Source organism: Anomalospiza imberbis, chromosome 7, assembly GCF_031753505.1.
Source record: "Anomalospiza imberbis isolate Cuckoo-Finch-1a 21T00152 chromosome 7, ASM3175350v1, whole genome shotgun sequence".
In the NCBI taxonomy this organism is placed as follows: Eukaryota; Metazoa; Chordata; class Aves; order Passeriformes; family Viduidae; genus Anomalospiza; species Anomalospiza imberbis.
In genome coordinates this window covers 36,866,033-36,882,536 of record NC_089687.1, presented here as the reverse complement: position 1 = coordinate 36,882,536, position 16,504 = coordinate 36,866,033, and the positions used below count along the sequence as shown (strand labels likewise).

Genomic DNA, 16,504 nt, shown 5'->3' with positions numbered 1-16,504 from the left:
AATCCTTCTGGCTCATGCCCTGGAACCGGGGCTGTTCCAAGTGGGACGTTTCCACCTTGGTGTTTGTCTCCCTGATTTTGGAGGTGGACGAAGAGTCAGATGGAAGAGCCACACGTAGCTGCTGGTTGAGGGGGCTGATGGAGTTAGCACGAGATAAGTGTTTCTGGGCTCTGTTTTTTTCCTCTATTTTTCCCTTTCAGCTGCCTACGAGCAGCTCTGGGTACCCAGGGAGGGGCTTTCTTCACTGCTGCATGATCCTTTACCCATCACTGGGGTTCTGTTGCCTTTGTTTCTCCTTTCCCCTCTAATTCATTGGGGTTTTTTGACTGGAGGCGGAGCGATACATCTTTTGAGACACCGCATTTTATTTTTCTTTACTCCTTGAAGAGTTGGCATTTCCACTGACCCTGGAAGACCTCCCAGCTGTTCTTTAGGACAAGACACCCCCGGAGCCAAAACCTTCATGCACAAACAGCAGCTGGAAAGTTCTGTGGGGTGTTCCCTTGTCCTAATTGCTGTGTCCCTTGTCCTGCAGACCCCGACTGGGCCAGCCTGAACCTGGGAGCCCTCATCTGCATTGAATGCTCAGGTATCCACCGCAACCTCGGCACGCACCTGTCCCGGGTGCGCTCCCTGGACCTGGACGATTGGCCCATCGAGCTCATCAAGGTGATGTCAGCCATTGGCAACGAGCTGGCCAACAGTGTGTGGGAGGAGAACAGCCAAGGCCACGTGAAGCCCTCCTCAGACTCCACCAGGTGGGTTTGTGCTCGCCGCGCCTCGCCCGGCGCGTGACGCCGCCGCTTTTGAGCTCTCCCTTGGGGGAAAATGGTGATTTATAACCTCACATTATTTATAACCTCACTGTGTGCCCAGGAAGAACGTGTGTCAAAGTGGGACATGGCAAAAGTTGAGTGACCTCGTTACTTTGTCACTCTTGGGAAGGTTTCCTCAGCAGCTCTGCAGTTTTCTGTTCAGTGGGAGATGGAAACCTCCCACCTGCTTCTTCCTCCACCCAAATTATCCTGTCATGTGCTCCTTTGCTTCAGTGGGCCACCAAGTTCCTGCCTCTTGGACTATCAGTGTGTCATTAACAACCTCCCTTCAGAGTTTCAGGGAATTTCTACCTGGCTGTCAGGTCTTTGGTTCTGCTCAGGGGTGTTCGAAGTCCTGCTCGCCACGGACTTGATTACTTTTTGTGAGTGTGATTTATGTGAAACTGGGAGCTGCTGGGGGGGTGTCTCCTTCGAGAACAGCTTTTTACCTGCCTCTCATAGCTCCACACAGTGCAAATCTTCCTGTGATGTGTTGTCCTGCCTAAAACTGGGGGGGTTTATGCTGAATTAACCTGATCAGTGTCAAAGACAGATGTTTTGAGAATACTTTTTCCAGTTTTGGATCAGGTGGAAGGATCACTATGCCTGGGCCAGCTCCTGCAGCAGAGGGCTGGGTTTGTGCTGTGTGTAATAAAGTTAACTGTTTCTTATTGCATTATTTTGTTAGCCCTGAAAAATGAATTTGTGGTGCCACCTTTGGTTCATCTTCGAGAATGAAGCCACTACATTAATCAGGCTACTTAGATGAATGGCTGAGCATCTAAAAGTGCTCAGGGAGCCCCAAAGAGAGGTTTTGTTCAGGCAGAAATGGGATGTCTGCTCTCTACCTTTGTATTATTAGGCACAATGATTTCATCAAGTAGATTGAAATGAACTTTCAGTCATTACTATCACTTAATTGCAGAGATTTTATATTCTTGCACCTCACAAATATATGTTGCTCCTTACTGCTGAGGTGAGTAGTTCTAAACTGCTGAAAGAAAAATGCTTGCACTCAATTGGAATTCTGTTTAAAAAAAAAGAAAAATCACATTATTTCAGTAGTCATATAATAATCATCATGAAAAATCTAAAATCCATGTGACTGTGATGAAAAGAGCACCATCCATTTCAATTAATAATTCACTCAGGATTGAATTTTACTTCTAGAAAATCAACTTTTTTCTCTTAGTATTTCATACTCAGGGCTTATTTTAATTCTCCCACTTTGTTCCTCTGCATCTTCATAGTTATATTCAGCTGATTCTGATTGTCACTGATATCACTGCTCTTTCTCTCCTGCACTGCAACATTTTTGGACAAAAAGATTCATTTTATAGATAGGATTTTCTAGCTTTGTGTCCAGGTTCACGCTTATGTGATAGAAGAGGTGCTAGGAAAAGCAGAATTAGGATGATGTGGAAATTTTCCCACAAAGCAATTGCAATCTTGATTTGCTGCTCCCATTCCTCTGCTGTTTGCAGCAGGGTCTGAAATGCAATTTTTTACGTAAATACCAGAAAGTTCTGCTTTTTCCAAGTGTTTGCCTGCTTTTGTGCTTCCCTTTGGTCTCTGCCAGCATCACAATCCTTCTGTCCAAGCTGTGGCAAGAAAATAAATTCAAGTTCTTAGGGTAGAGACTCTGCTTTCCATGTTCTCACTGCTGCTTGGAGTTTTGCATGAGGAATTCTATTGGAAGCAGCTAAAATGGCCCTGAAAGGAGGGTTAAACAAACCTTCCTTTTGTTGTTGTTGAGGGACTGAAGGGGGAAGAGGCAACTCCAGGAGAGCTGGGGAGGGACTTTGGACAAGGGCATGGAGGAACAGGACACAGGGAATGGCTTCCCACTGCCAGAGGGCAGGGATGGATGGGATCTTGGGAATTAGGAATTGTTCCCTGGGAGGGTGGGCAGGCCCTGGCACAGGGTGCCCAGAGCAGCTGGGGCTGCCCCTGGATCCCTGGCAGTGCCCAAGGCCAGGCTGGACACTGGGGCTTGGAGCAGCCTGGGACAGTGGAAGGTGTCCCTGCCATGGCAGGGGAAGGCACTGGATGGTCCTGAAGGTCCCTTCCAACCCAGACCATCCTGGGAATCTGATTCTGTGATAGGCCCTTAATAGACCCTTTTAGAGGGCATCAGGGGGGTTTCACCTTTTCATGTGGTGCCTTTCTATTGGAGATGAAGCCATCAGAGGAAACCCACAGATTTCTAGGGACACACAAAAAAAAAAAAAATGCAGTGAGCTGCTCCACAAATACTGAGTTGTTGGGCTGGGAGGCTCAAGGAGTGGACTAAGTGGACAGGCTGGACTAAGAGGAACCTGAAAGTCTTAATGTGGCTTTCAAAGCAGTCCCTTCAGCCTGGGAGAGGTTGGCACTGACCACTGTATGCTTGCAGTGGCATCCTGGGTGTTTCTGTGGAGGAGAGGAAAGGGTGGAGGGATTCATGGAGATGGTTTTTGACAGGAGGAATTGCCAAATGGCTACTCTAGGTCATGGCATAATTAAGGAATCCTACCCAGGAAAATGTCACCAGTATTTCTGAAAACAGAGCTGTGAGTACAGCTTCCCTTTAGTAATTTTGCACACTCAAATATAAGATACCAAATTCAAGACCTTATCATGGCCTGCACCTTCCTCCCGAGGGACAGCTCCAATCTCTGTTGTCTGTGACAGGGACAGCACCTGAGGGAGCAGCTGGAGCTGTGTCAGGGCAGGGTCAGGTGGGATTTTAGGAAAAGGTTCTTCTCCCAGATGGTGCTGGGGCACTGACCAGACTCCCCCAGCAAACGGGCACAGCCCCAGGCTGACAGAGCCCAAGGAACATTTGAACAATGCTGTCAGGGATGCACAGGCTGGGATTGTTGGGGTGCCTGTGCAGGGCCAGGGCTTGGACTCCATGATCCTCATGGGTCCCTTCCAGCTCAGGACATTCTGTGATTAAACCACATGAAATACTACTGTCCTTTTCTAGCCCACTCAAATGCACTTCAAATTCTTCATCCAAGCAAGTCATGGGAAAAGATGGACCTGGACACTTACTTTGAAGGCCAGAAAGGTTCTGAGATTGGGGGATGTGTAAAATCAAAGCCTGGGAGCTCTTCAGCAAAAGGTATTATCCCTCCTGCAATCATCAAGAATATTGCCCAGCTATATCCTCTAATATTGGTATATTCCAGGTCACATCCATCTGGAGAGTCAAGCAGCCTGGTCTAGTGGAAGCTGTCCCATGGCAGGGGGGTGGGATGAGATGCACTTTAAGGCCCATTCCAACCCAAACCATCCTGGAATTCTTTGGGCAGATCTCCAGGTCGTTCAGCACCCAGGATGGGCTCTGGCACTGAACTGGAAGGTTTTGGGAGCACAGGTGTGGTGGGATCCCCAGGGAAGTGGCAGAAGGCTGGGCTGAGGGTGTTTCTGGGATTTTGGGAGGAAGGAGGAATAAACACGAGCTCCGGTGAGCACGGAAAGCTGGGGAAGCAGCGGAAAACCCAAACACTTGAGTGTGAAAGGGAGCAGGGACCAGCTGGCCCCTGAGCCTGGTGTCCCTGGGTCCCTGATTAGGTCAGCTCTGGAGAGCTGGTAATTGGTTCCAGCAATTACCAGCAGCCCCGAGAACGCCGCTCAAACTTCGGGAGGCCTGTGACAAATTGAAGCTGACTGCTGCTGAAGGAGTATCGACTTCCCATTCCTAAACAGGGGGATCATTAGTCAAGAAAAGCATCTTTTAATTACTCGCAGGAAGAAAAAAAGAAAAAGAGCGAAAAAAGGAAAAAGATCTTTCGGTATGGATCCTGCAACAACCGCCAGTTTTTTTTTCCAAGCGTATTCAATATGAAATTTATTGTCTCTGAGGGGAGGGGGCCGGCGGGGGGAGCTTGCCTGCAGTCCCTCCTTGGGTGATGCGGGTTTAATTTGGAGTGAGAAGTCAAATTAGAGTAAATCAATGTTGCGACAATTAACTGGGGCTGGGGATGGGATCAGGATTTTCCCTCTAATTGCTATTGATACTGTTTAAGCACACTCTCACAACGCTGCTTTGGAGTGGTGCAGCACTGGAGGAGCCCTGTGGGGCTGAGCAGTTCCGTGGAGGAATGTTGGAGATGTGGGGAAGCCGGCTTGGGAATTCTTTCCCTATTGCACTGGTGTGTCCATCTCCTATCAGATATTTGGCTTTTTCTGGACACGCCTCACTTGTTTTGCTTTGTCCTCATGCTCATGTTGACTTCTGGTTTGCAGACTGCCACCATTGACTTCCCAAGGTGGTGTTGGCCTTTTCCGAAGGAGACAAGCTGCCCCCATCCCTCTGCCCACTCCAGGAGATGGTTATTTATCTGCTCCCTCACACTCCTTCCCTGAGCTCCCAAGGACTCCATCTCTGTCTCCCTGGGACTGTTGGGATGGATGTGCCACCTCCACCAGCTGGAGCTTGCCAGGCAAGCTGAGGGAAGGCAGGCTCATATCCAGGCACCATCCCAGCTACACTTCTTGTTTCTGCTACTCAGACAATGCCAAATATCAGCATTAGCTACACACAGATAGGGCTCCACCATTCCAGCATCATCTTGAGAACATTCACAAGCAGGTGGAACGTCCAACTCCGTTAAAACTGTGGTTTGGAATTGAGGGGTGAATGGATTGCAGAAGTTCAGGTACAGTTTTAAGCTCTTGAACTGGGGCTTGGAGCACGAGCAGCAGTTGTGCTCAGGTCTGTTTGCTCAGCAGTCTCTGTTTATTCTGGGTACCAGAGGTTACAGGAAAATCCAACACTGGCTGAGCAGCTGCGAGCTGGGAGCCACAGTGCTGGGAATTGACTCTCACCTTCCAAGGGAAGACCCAGTCTGATCCTTGCTCACTAATGAACTCAGTTTAATGGTGTCAGGGACAACATTTTGCAGCTGCACTGTATTGAGCTGAGTTTTGTAGTCCTGCACCAAAGCCTGGCTTGTGCTGCTCCAAGGAGAGCGGACGTGACACCGAGCTGGTCACTGGGGAGTGACTTGGATGAAAAATACCACACCATGCCTTCCATGAAAATATTCATCCTTTCCTTTGTAAAAATAATTAATCCTTCATCATAGATGAAGGGTGAGCCCTGGGAAATGGAGCACTTCAGATGCCGCTCTCGCATCCTGGATCCTGTAGGGCTGCTGTGTTCCATCCCTCCCTCAGCCCTCGCTCCTTTTGGCCAGCAGTTTGTGGTGCTGCTGCTCCCAGACTCCTGGCAGAGGGAATGAATGGGGCCTGGGGGAGCACGGGTACCTCTCTGTCCGTGATTATCAGCTCTGGCTCCGTGGCGGATCTTGGCCTGATGAGGTCAGTGTTTTGTGCCTTTTCAGTGCTCCTCCACGCCTGACACCTTTCCCGTTCCAGGTCTGGGGGAAGGGGGTTTTTAAAAATAAATCTGAAAAAAAAAAAAAAAAAAAGAAAGAATTGAAAAAAAAAAAAAAAAAAAGATTTTATTGTGAAGGGCTGACCAGAACCCATCTGCAGTTGGGTGGCATCTGCTCCCCACATGTCACTTCCCTCATTAACAAGCAATTGAATTAATTAAATGCTACTCAGAACACGCATAACAAGCTACCGGCAGTGTCCAAATTAGCACTGATAATCAAGGATGATTTCCTTTATTATCCTGCTAAGTGGTGTGCAGGCTCTGATCTCCCTGTCTGCCCTCATCTATTTACATACCCCCAGCTTCTGCCTTTAGAAGCTGAGGTTATCTTACCTAGTTAATTTGCCACGATCACCAAGCATGGCGGATTGATATTCCTGCCTCTGCTGAAGCAAACCCCCTCCTTTCTCCCCCTTTTTCCTTCCTCCCCAAGCCTGGTCCTTTGTATCTCAAGCTCACTGATAAATTAAAAGCCACCCCTGTGGTCTCTCAAGTGAGTAATAGAGGCAGAAATTTCATTTTGCAACTGGCTGATTTAATGATCCAAAGGGTAATTAATGGCCTGATTATCTTAATGTTAAATATGTCCGGCAGCAATTACTGTGACCTCCCGCTTGTCAAGGTCCAGGCTATGCTCTTCTTTCAATTAAGTTCTCTGGGGCTTAATGGTATGAATAAACTCCTCTGATTCTATCATTCCGGACTCTGAGATTTAAGCGAGCTGGGGGCTCGTTTGGAGTTTTAATCAGCCCGTCTTCTACTTGAGCGATCAGAGTTAACAATTATAACAAGGACAGTTTAACTTTCTTTCTTTCTTCCCCCCCTCCCCTTTCCATTTCTTTATATATAATTTTTTTTTTCCCTGAAGCGCTCGGAGGGGATTTTGTTGGCAGCAGCGGCTTTGCCGGGCCAGTCTTTCCCGATATAAATTATCATGTGAATGCCGCTGTTTTTCCATTTGACAGGCTTAATTAATTGGCAGGAGCGCCCGAAAATGACAGTGCCACTAATTGCAACTCCAAGCCCATCTCTGTCAGGCGTGCTTGTCAGCGGCCATGCCCCGCTCCTCGCCGCGGCCGGACTCTGTTGACGTTTCCCATTCCGGTTTTCACATCTCGTCGGGGAACGTGATGGGATGTGATAGCCCAAGATGTGCCTTTGGCTCTTCCAGGCAGGCAGCTCGTGTGCAAGAATGACATTTGCTGCCAATAAAGTTTAGACAGCTGGGCTGCTGCCGGCCCAACAGCTGCTCGGGGACCGCAGGTTAGACTTAAGGTTTGGCTTAAGGTCTCCAGCTTGGACATCGGGATCAGTAAAAACTCACTCCTGCTCTTCCTGCTGAACTCCACTGAGCAGTACAACACCCAGTGAGCTGGAGTTCTATTAGCTCCGTTTTGGACAGCTGATATTTCATGGAGATAATGAGGAAAATGGATAAATTATTAGTTACGGCGGCATCGCGTCCTCAAACGCAGACATAAATAAAGAGACCGATTCACTGCTGCCAGTAAACTCTGGGATACAGCTGGAGGAGTGAACCCTTCGTGTGCTTCCACACTGGGCTGCTTTGCAATTAAATTTAAACAAAAAAACAAAATTGTCATTTACCAGTAGCTTCCAGGAAATGCAGCTGACAGGAAGAGCTAAGTGAGGTGAGTGAGCATCAGCTTGGGTGGCTGCTGGTCAGACTTCAGCCTTTTGGAGGCCTTGGCAGCTCAAATGCAATACTCCAAAGATGAAAGGTGGTAGTAGTAGTAGCAATATTCTGTTTCATTGTCCTTGCAGCTGCTTGGCAGCCCTTGTCACCCAGGAGCTGATCCGGTGGAACACCGGTGCCTGTACGGCAGCCTGGGAGATGCCTGGATGATTAAAAATCAAAACAAAACAACCACAACACCCTCGACCCCGCTTGTCCAAGTTAATGAGTGCTTTAGATGAAATGCTCCCCGGCTCAGCTGCACCTTTCCTGTGTGCAAAGCTGCCTCTGATAAAAGCTCAGACTCTCAGTCAACAGGAGCCTGGTTTGCAATAATTATTACTACTGTTATTTTCTTCCTTGGTGGTGGTGAAAGAGAAACCTGAAAAGGAAGTGCTTCTGTCTCCTTCTGCAGGTTAGGAAAGCATTTATTAAAAAGCCACAGTGCTTCTTTTCAATCTAAATAGCATCAGTACCACTTCACTGAATCCCTGGAAGTGTCTAAGACCAGGCTGGACAGGGCTTGGAGCAACAGTCAGCTCCAGGTACCTTTATACTGGTGAGATTCGTGACAAATTTGGATTCTCCTCCTTTGTGGATTTGGCTGCCATGCTGAAAAGTACCAAGTCAAGGTGAAATTCCCTAGAAAAAGGAGCTGGTGAGCTGTTAAATTTGGAGAAATCTAGGATTTGAGTTCAGGACTCATACAAGGGGGATTTTTTTGGGAAAAGAGTGCCTGTAAGTTGATAATCAGCAATAGGAAAAGTGATTTTTTTTTTGTTTGCTTTGGTTTTTTGTTTGCTGGAATAAGAACCTATCTGGTAGGTGGGTGAGTGCCTGTTCTGAAGGTCTCAAAACCGTGTAGGATCTTGACTTCAAGCTTAATTTTCTGTTTAGATACAGACTTGTTATTTCTCTTTTTGTATTAGTTCTCTCCCAAACACCTACCAGAGCTAGAGAGATTTGAAGACCAATGTGTTTTCAGTGGACTTCACATCTGCTTGGCCAAAAGCCACTTGAAAAGGTCAACTCAGAGCTCACTAACCGAGAGAAAACCATCACTGTGTTTATTAGAAACTGCTCGGGCCAGTGTGGAACTACAGCAGAGGAATGGAAGGGCTAATCAGAACAAAATTTTAATTTCAGATGGGAAAAAAATGGATGGTGGATTTTTAACTTGAGGGGAAACATGGCTTACATCAGGCTGATGGCCAGGATCACTGAAAAGGAATCAGATGGAAACCACTGTGGGTTAGTTTTTCCTCAGAAAATTCCTTGGTATCATTAACCCTGGAATGGAATTGCATGCCACATGTGTGGATGCACATATCTGCTACCCCACAGCACCTGAGGAATACATATGGGGAGTTTCATCTTAAATATGGCAAGCTAAAAGCGACTAGAAAATGAAGTTTGCTGTCTAAAGCATTGGGCAGCTTTACCAAGGTGCTTTTTCACCAGTTATTCATCACTTACTTCTTAAAGGAAAAGCATTGGACACTTTGTTTGTTCTCAAAAATCAGCTGCTTGCAAGGCTGAAACTTGTAATAATAGTAAAATATTTAATAATAAAAAACAGGTAATAATAAAAAACATGTTAATAAAAAAACATTTAATAATAGTAAAGCCACTGAGTTAAAAAATGCCCAATGCCAAGCATCAGCTATTATGAGGTGCCCAGGTCAGATCCAAAGGCTCATCTGGGAGTATTTTGGAAAGTACTGTGAGTCAAGCACTTGGGGAAACACCCAGCACGTTGAAAAATACCTATTCTGTTAGAAAGAAATCTTATGCAAAATATTTTGTTTTTATTTGCAGCTTTTCTGTGTAGTTGATGTTTAACCTGTTCCTTTCATTCCTGCTGCCCTGAGGTCACATCTGCCTCTCTGTTCATGAGGTCCCCCCAGGAAGTTTAACCAAACAGAATTCAAATTGCTTTCTGAGCGTGCCTGTAAAGCCAGTTTATTCCTGGTTTGTGCTGGGAGAGCTTTGCTGTGTAAATTCCTTCTGCTGTGTGCATTTTCTGCTGTTAAAGAGATACATAAGCTGATTGTGGTTAAATCTGAGGAGAGGGAGGGTGGGAGGTGCTGCCCAGGGTTATGTTTACCGTGGGTGGGATGTCACAGGAAGGTTGTGACCACGAGCTCTTGGTGGTTGTCACCAGTGGTGGCGGTTGTGTTCCTCCTGTGCTTTTTGCCCGTTTCAGCCATTTGGATGGATCTGTTCCAGCTCCTGGGCCAGCAGAGCGTGGCTGAAGGCAGTGGTGGGATGCTTTGAAGGCAGGCAGTGCCTCTCCGTGCTCCTGGTGGCTTTGCTGGCCGGTGACACGAGGCACAGAGGCAGCAGCATCCCCTCGCTTTGGTCCTGCCTACAGAACCCGCAGGGCTCCCTAACAGTAACTGTGACCAACTTTCTTTTGTGCTTTTTTCCCTTTTTTCCCCCCTTTGTTTAAGACTGAGCTTTGTTTCTGGCTCTGCAGGAAGCTGGTAGCCTATGGCAAGGGACTGGGGAGATAAGACTTCAGTAAGATAACTAAATGAAAAGGGCAGCAGTGAAAAGATGGTGCCGGCTTTTGACTGGACTGAAACTTGATATACACAGCAGCCCAAATGCAGGTTCCCCACAGCTCTCAAACATTCTCTGTTCGTCTGGGATAATGCTCTTCCAGCTGGATTTTTCCATGTGTGGGTGCTGGAGCGGGGGACAGCAGCACAGCCCCAGCAGAAATGAGTGGCCAGAAGAAATCAGAGCAGCTCTCGAGTAATTAAAGAGCAGGTGGAAATGTGCTGAGGGGAGCACAGGTGAGGGGTGGCAGGCAGGAATTAGGGGGAGATGAAATCCCTCCCCGTGCCTATTAAGCAGATTGTGCAGACAGAGCAGAGTCCTGTGGCTGAGGCGTTTTTTGTGGGAGAATTTGGGGAGCGAGGAGAAGCCGTGCCTTGGTAATTGGTGAGCCTCAAAAGGTGTGCATGGGCCCAGCTTCAAAAAGCCTTCGTGCTGCACAGGTGATTATGTCATGGCCTAGAAATCTTCCTGCTAACTTTGCTTTTCCTCCAGAAGATTTACATTTCCCTGGTTTCATGCGGGTCAGAATTTCCAGAGGGATGTTTTAATTGTATTTTCACTTGTCTGCACAGCACCAGCCAGGCTTGGGAAACTGAGGTGCACACAGGATTAAATCACGAGCCCAGGAGTGCTTCTGAGGCTCCTCTGCAAGTGAAAAGAACAGAATTTGTCACTGTGTGCTGGAACTGAAGGCTGTCTTACGAAAAGATGGTGTTCAGAAGTTGACTTTTTTACTTTTTCATCTCAAGAAGCCAAAGTTTGCAGCTCTAATCCTTTGCTAGTGACGTGTGTGTGCTCCTGTCTGAGCCTTTCCAGACCAGATCTGCTTTGGCCACTTGTCCTCCCACAGCTCAGACCAGTCCTAAATAGATTCCTGAGTTTGTTTGGGTTCACCTGTTGCAAACAAAGGCAAAAAAGTGGAAACAAAAAATCAACTACAGAAAATAATCAGGATTACTTGTTCAGACTTCTTATTTAAAACTATATTATTATTTTAAATAGTGTTTGAAATAAGTGTTATTATTTTAAATACTGCTGCAATTGCAATTTTGAGTGGTAGAGCTCCAGTCCAGGTAGGTGCTCTGCTTTCAGCTGTGGATACCATCACACAAAATTTCTTTGGAGGCTGGATAAACTCAGCAGCCAAAGGACCCTTTGAAATGCAGAGTTTTGTCTGTTAAAAAGCAGTCACCAACACTTTGTGTGTTTTTTTTAAGGTCATGGTGTGTTTTACAAGGGGTCTTGGGGTGTTTGGGAAGTGTGAAGGAGCAGACAAGGTGTAGGGTTGTGCAGGATGCGTGGTGGGAATGCTCCAAGTGAAATGAGAGATGAGCATGGCTCTTCTAACTAAGTTTTGGGAGTCCTGAAATGAATACATATCCAAAGCTGATTTTTAGGTGGTGTTGGTTGCCACATTTGCATTTTAGGGGAGTCACACGGCTCGTTTGATACCAATGTGTGTGTTAAGATGTGGAGCAAGAGGCAGAGGAGGACATGGGATGCCTCAGAAGTAGAAGGAAAATAGCCTCCAACGTCAAATGTGGTATTTTGTGAGAGCAAAGTGCATTTGGCATCCTGGGGGGAGAGGTTTGGTTTGCATTTTTTTACAGCCACACCAATAATGGCACGTTCAGGAACCAGCCCAGCTTACAGGGAAGGCTCTCAGGGCACCCCAAAAAGTTGTGTTGTCAGCCAGGAGTAATGAAGCACATAAAAAATGAGCTGGTTTTTTGATTCCCCAGGTTTTCAGAAAGAAATGGCAAAGCAGAGCAGGACTTGTGTGCTCACAGTTAAGTATTGTGCTGTTGTTTTTTTGCGGAATTGTAAAATTTTTTTTGTACCGGGGTGCCCTGGTGAGGGGGGGTTTGATGGCCGAGTAGGTGCCAGCATCCACAGGAGTGTTTTGATCTGGAGCAGGAGAAGGCACAAATTTGGTTCATGGGATGATTCTGGTCCACACAAAGTGGATTCCCTTTGGAGAAACATCATTATCAGGTAAATGTAGTATGGTCGAGCATATATTTTATAAAGCACATTTATCAAGAATTTATCAAGCATATGTATCATATCCTTGATAAATTCAAAATAATGTAGAAAAATATAAATAAAATGCACAAAATATGAAATACTATTTTATATGTGTATGTAGTGCATTTTACTCAACACAAAATTGGTTTCACTGCTTTAAAAAAATGAAAATTAAGTATTTCCTGGATCATGCAGTTTTTGTGAAAGAGTACATTGGGTAGCAGTTTGAGAAGCATGGAAATAAATCTCGGCTCATTTTGGGATTTGAGGGGTTGCATTTCAGGCCACAGTTTAAGAATCTGAGCTTTCTTTAAGCCAGAACTCAGCTGCAGTGGAAGAGGGATAAGACTCACAGTAATCCAACGTGATGCAGGATTGAGGCAGGTACAAAATAGAGAATTTTGGAGAAGAATGGTAAGAAATAGTTCAAGTCTTCAGTGAGTAGCAGGAGATGCTTAAGGAGGTTAATGAAACAATAATGATTTAGAGGGGGATGGAGGGGTTTGCAGGCATTTGGAGGTAATCTCCTTGGAAAAATGGGTTCTTGTAGTTCCACAAAGTGCTCCTAAGAGCAGGAGTGGGGGATGGAGGATGTAGGAACAGGGAGGAGGTGTTTGGACTGGATGTTTCTGCAGCTGTGCAGTCTTTTCCCAAGGAAGGCAGGGGATGGAATGATCTCAGTGGCTTTTGCTTTCTAGATTCACCAAAGCTCTGGTAAGGAATTTCACAGCATTCCAATTTTAAAATATTTCTTCCTGTTTCACCTTGAGTCCTCTTAGCACTGCAGAAATCAGCTGAGATCAAGATCTAATTCCAGTGCTCTCTCCTCCCTGTCCCCTGCTCCCCTCCTGCATCCTCTGGATGTCCATTTCTGTAAGTTTTCCCTTCAGAACAAACCTATCATTTTTCACCACAGGATATTTACAGCTTCAATCAGTGCCAAATTCAATTGGCTTCTGATCTCATCGCTGGAAGTTATAGATGCAGATATTATTTGCACTGTGGTTAATTATGGAGCAATCAAACTTTGGCTTTTCCACTGTAATTTCCTCTGCCAGCTAATTTAATTAATCACCCCCAGCTCAGCTCTTCCAGCTGCGACCGGCAGGGTCATTAATTAGACATGTGGTGGTAGCTCATAGACCAGTTCCTGTTAAGGGGCTGCTGCCCACTTGATCTCTGAGGGAGCTGTAGCTTTTTTTCCAAGCATCCAGGCAGGATTGGAGGTAGCTGCCAGGTTGCTGGATCCCTCGGAAGCCGTTCCCAAAAGGCAGACCATAAGCAAACTTCAGGATTGCTGGGACTGCTGGCACTCAGCTCACAGGGACTGGGATGAGATGCCCACCAAGATGTAATTTAGGGTCTTACCCAGCAGTTCTCAGTGCTCCATCCATTCTGGTCTCATCCAGGAGCTGAAAAACAAATGCTCAGGAATTCGATAGAGCTCCTTCTGACTGTTGGTGGGAGCTGCCTGGTGTTTCTCAGATGGAAAATATTTTAATTGCCAGATCACATCAGCAATAGCAAATTTTTTTTCACTATAAAAGCTGTGCAAAATACCCAGCTAAGTCTGTCACATTGTTTAGATCAGAATAATCACGAATTCCTTTTCCTTCAGGGTGGGAGAATATTTTACAGTAAACAAAATGGATCACCCTAAGCATCAGCAGCAGAGGGCAAGTGATTTGGGATATGTGGTGTCCCTGGAAAGTCCAAGAATTTTGCAGGGAAGGCAGCAGGTCCTTGGTCTTTGCTCTGGCATGGTCTGTTTGGATAGCTGGGAATACACACCCTGCCTTTGGGTTATGCTTTGCATCTAAAATATCATGGATTCATGGAATGCATAAAGTTGGGAAAGCCCTCCCAAGATCAAGTGCAACCCTTGACCCAGCACTGCCCGATCCCTAAATACCACAGCAAAGAATCCTCCAAATCCATCACGTTCTCAGACTGAGAGTTTTAAGCATCCTTTGTTTTACTACCAGGATCTTCTTTATCCTCCTTGGAGTGCCACCAAAGCCACTGGTATTCCCATGCTGACTCTTGGAGTTGGAAAAGCTGAAAATCTTCAGGATCCTTGTAGCTCCTGGGCAGCTTTCCCAAACACACACAGCCAGCCAGGCTAGTTTTACTGCACTTTGATTTCAAACCTGTTGCAAAGCTGTCGTGTCTAATCAGTGCCGGCGTCTGCCGGCGGTGGATTGCTGATGGATCGCTTGGAGTCTCCCCCACTTCTTCTCACAATAGACAAACCCAGCTCAAGACAACTGTTTTAATCATCCTGGTTCACAATGATGATTTTGAACCTTTCAGCCTCTTCTGTCCAAAACATCCATCAGCCCCGCCCAGAAATAGTAAACTGAAAAGAAAAAAAATCTGTTCTCTTCACTGCTTACCTGCAAGTGCCTTTTTTTAATAGTGCTGTGGGCTCAAGTGAGCTCCCCTCTTGGAAGAAGAAGGTGCTGCTAATACAACCCTCCATTCAAATGCATCATGCTCTTCTCTGGTGGCTTTTTTCCTCCTTTATATCTCTCAGAAGGTTCCCTGGCTCTGAACTGTTTTGGGGAAGATGCTTTTAATAGAAATTCCCTTCGCACTCAGGGAGAGCTTTAGGGATTCTCACAGAGACACAGCTCGGAGTGCCGGGGTCACATCTGCCTCTGCCAGCACAGGGAGATTGTTGACAGGTTACTGCCGTGGAAGCCCTGGACAAGAGAGATTTGTGATTGAGGAGAGAGCAGTTCTTCCCTTCAGAGGAGCTCTCTCCACACCTTGCTGTGGAGCAAAAGGCAGTGCCTGCACCGTGTTAGGGCTGCTCCTTTGGGAATTCCTCAGTCTCACAGCTGGAAAAGCTGCTGCTGGAAGGGGGTGGGGCCCAGGGAATGTGTGCATGTAGAGAGAGAAAATCATGGAATCATTAAGGTTGGGAAGGGCCTCCAAAATCATCAAGTCACACCTTGTATATTTTATATGTATTACAGCTTTGTGGGATGGATGGATGGATAGATAGATAAAAGTATATACATTATAACTTTATCTTAAGAAGGTATTGCTAAATAATTTCACACCCAGAAGTAGAACAACTGCCAGCATTAACTGGAAGAAATCCTCCATAAAGACCTGGCACTGAAACAACCCCATTCCTTGCTGAAGAAAGCCAGCATCCAAAATTCCCAAAATAACTATCAGTGTTCTGTAGGCAAGCTGGACAATTAGTTTGTTTTTTTGCTCTGCAAAAAAATTGGAATTGCACTTGGTCTTGATCAGCAGACTGTAATCACCCGGTGCTACTTCACCTACTCGTGTCACTTGGTTTTGTTTTATTTGAGCAGTAAATACCTTAAATCTCCTCAGAGTTATTGCATGTCTTCTGTGGGGACTCATCACAGTCCTGCCAGGCATTCATCAAGGCTCCCAATGAGCCACCACATGAAGTATTCCTCTGCTCTTTATCAATCAGTTTGCTTATAACTTTACTTTTTCCCCCTGAAGTAATCAAAATTTGATATTCTTCAGATTGCAGAAAATTGTCACTGCTGTGTTCTGTGCTAATCCATCATGGGAAACAGGCATAATTTGGGCATCAGAAGAGCATTAAGTGTTTAAATAAGCAAGAGAGTCCATTTACCGCTCCAGATGACAGGGCAGAAAAATGTTTGGATCACAGGTACGTTGGGAATCGCACGCAGAGCTTACAGAGCAGTGGGGCATCCACACTCTGCAGCAGGCACCAGGTTTGCTCTGTTCTTCATGACATCACTCAAAATAGTCAAAAGAAGTGCTGGAGCCCAGAGAGTGAAATGAATTTTTTCAGTTTAAGCTCCACTGTGATGTTCATTCAGCTCTTTGTAAAAGGTATTCCACATGGTTAAAGTATCCATCACTTTCTTGCTTTTCTCTGTACTAACAAGTAACTTCTACTAATAATGAGAGAGGGGGGAAAATGTCACTTTGTGCTGTAGACTTGAGCACAAAAACATGCACTTTTGCCATCTTCAGGTCTTGAAA

General features: G+C 46.1%; 1 protein-coding gene across 11 annotated transcripts in view; it reads left to right on the top strand.

Annotated features, from left to right (window-relative positions):
* AGAP1 (ArfGAP with GTPase domain, ankyrin repeat and PH domain 1) overlaps nucleotides 1-16,504 on the top strand; it is a 309,011-nt gene that overhangs the window by 273,773 nt on the left and 18,734 nt on the right. For all 11 annotated transcript variants that reach the window (XM_068196696.1, XM_068196693.1, XM_068196694.1 and 8 more), the window contains one exon: nucleotides 536-758. In XM_068196696.1, coding sequence (XP_068052797.1) covers nucleotides 536-758 — 223 coding nt within the window. The remainder of the gene's footprint in view (nucleotides 1-535; nucleotides 759-16,504) is intronic.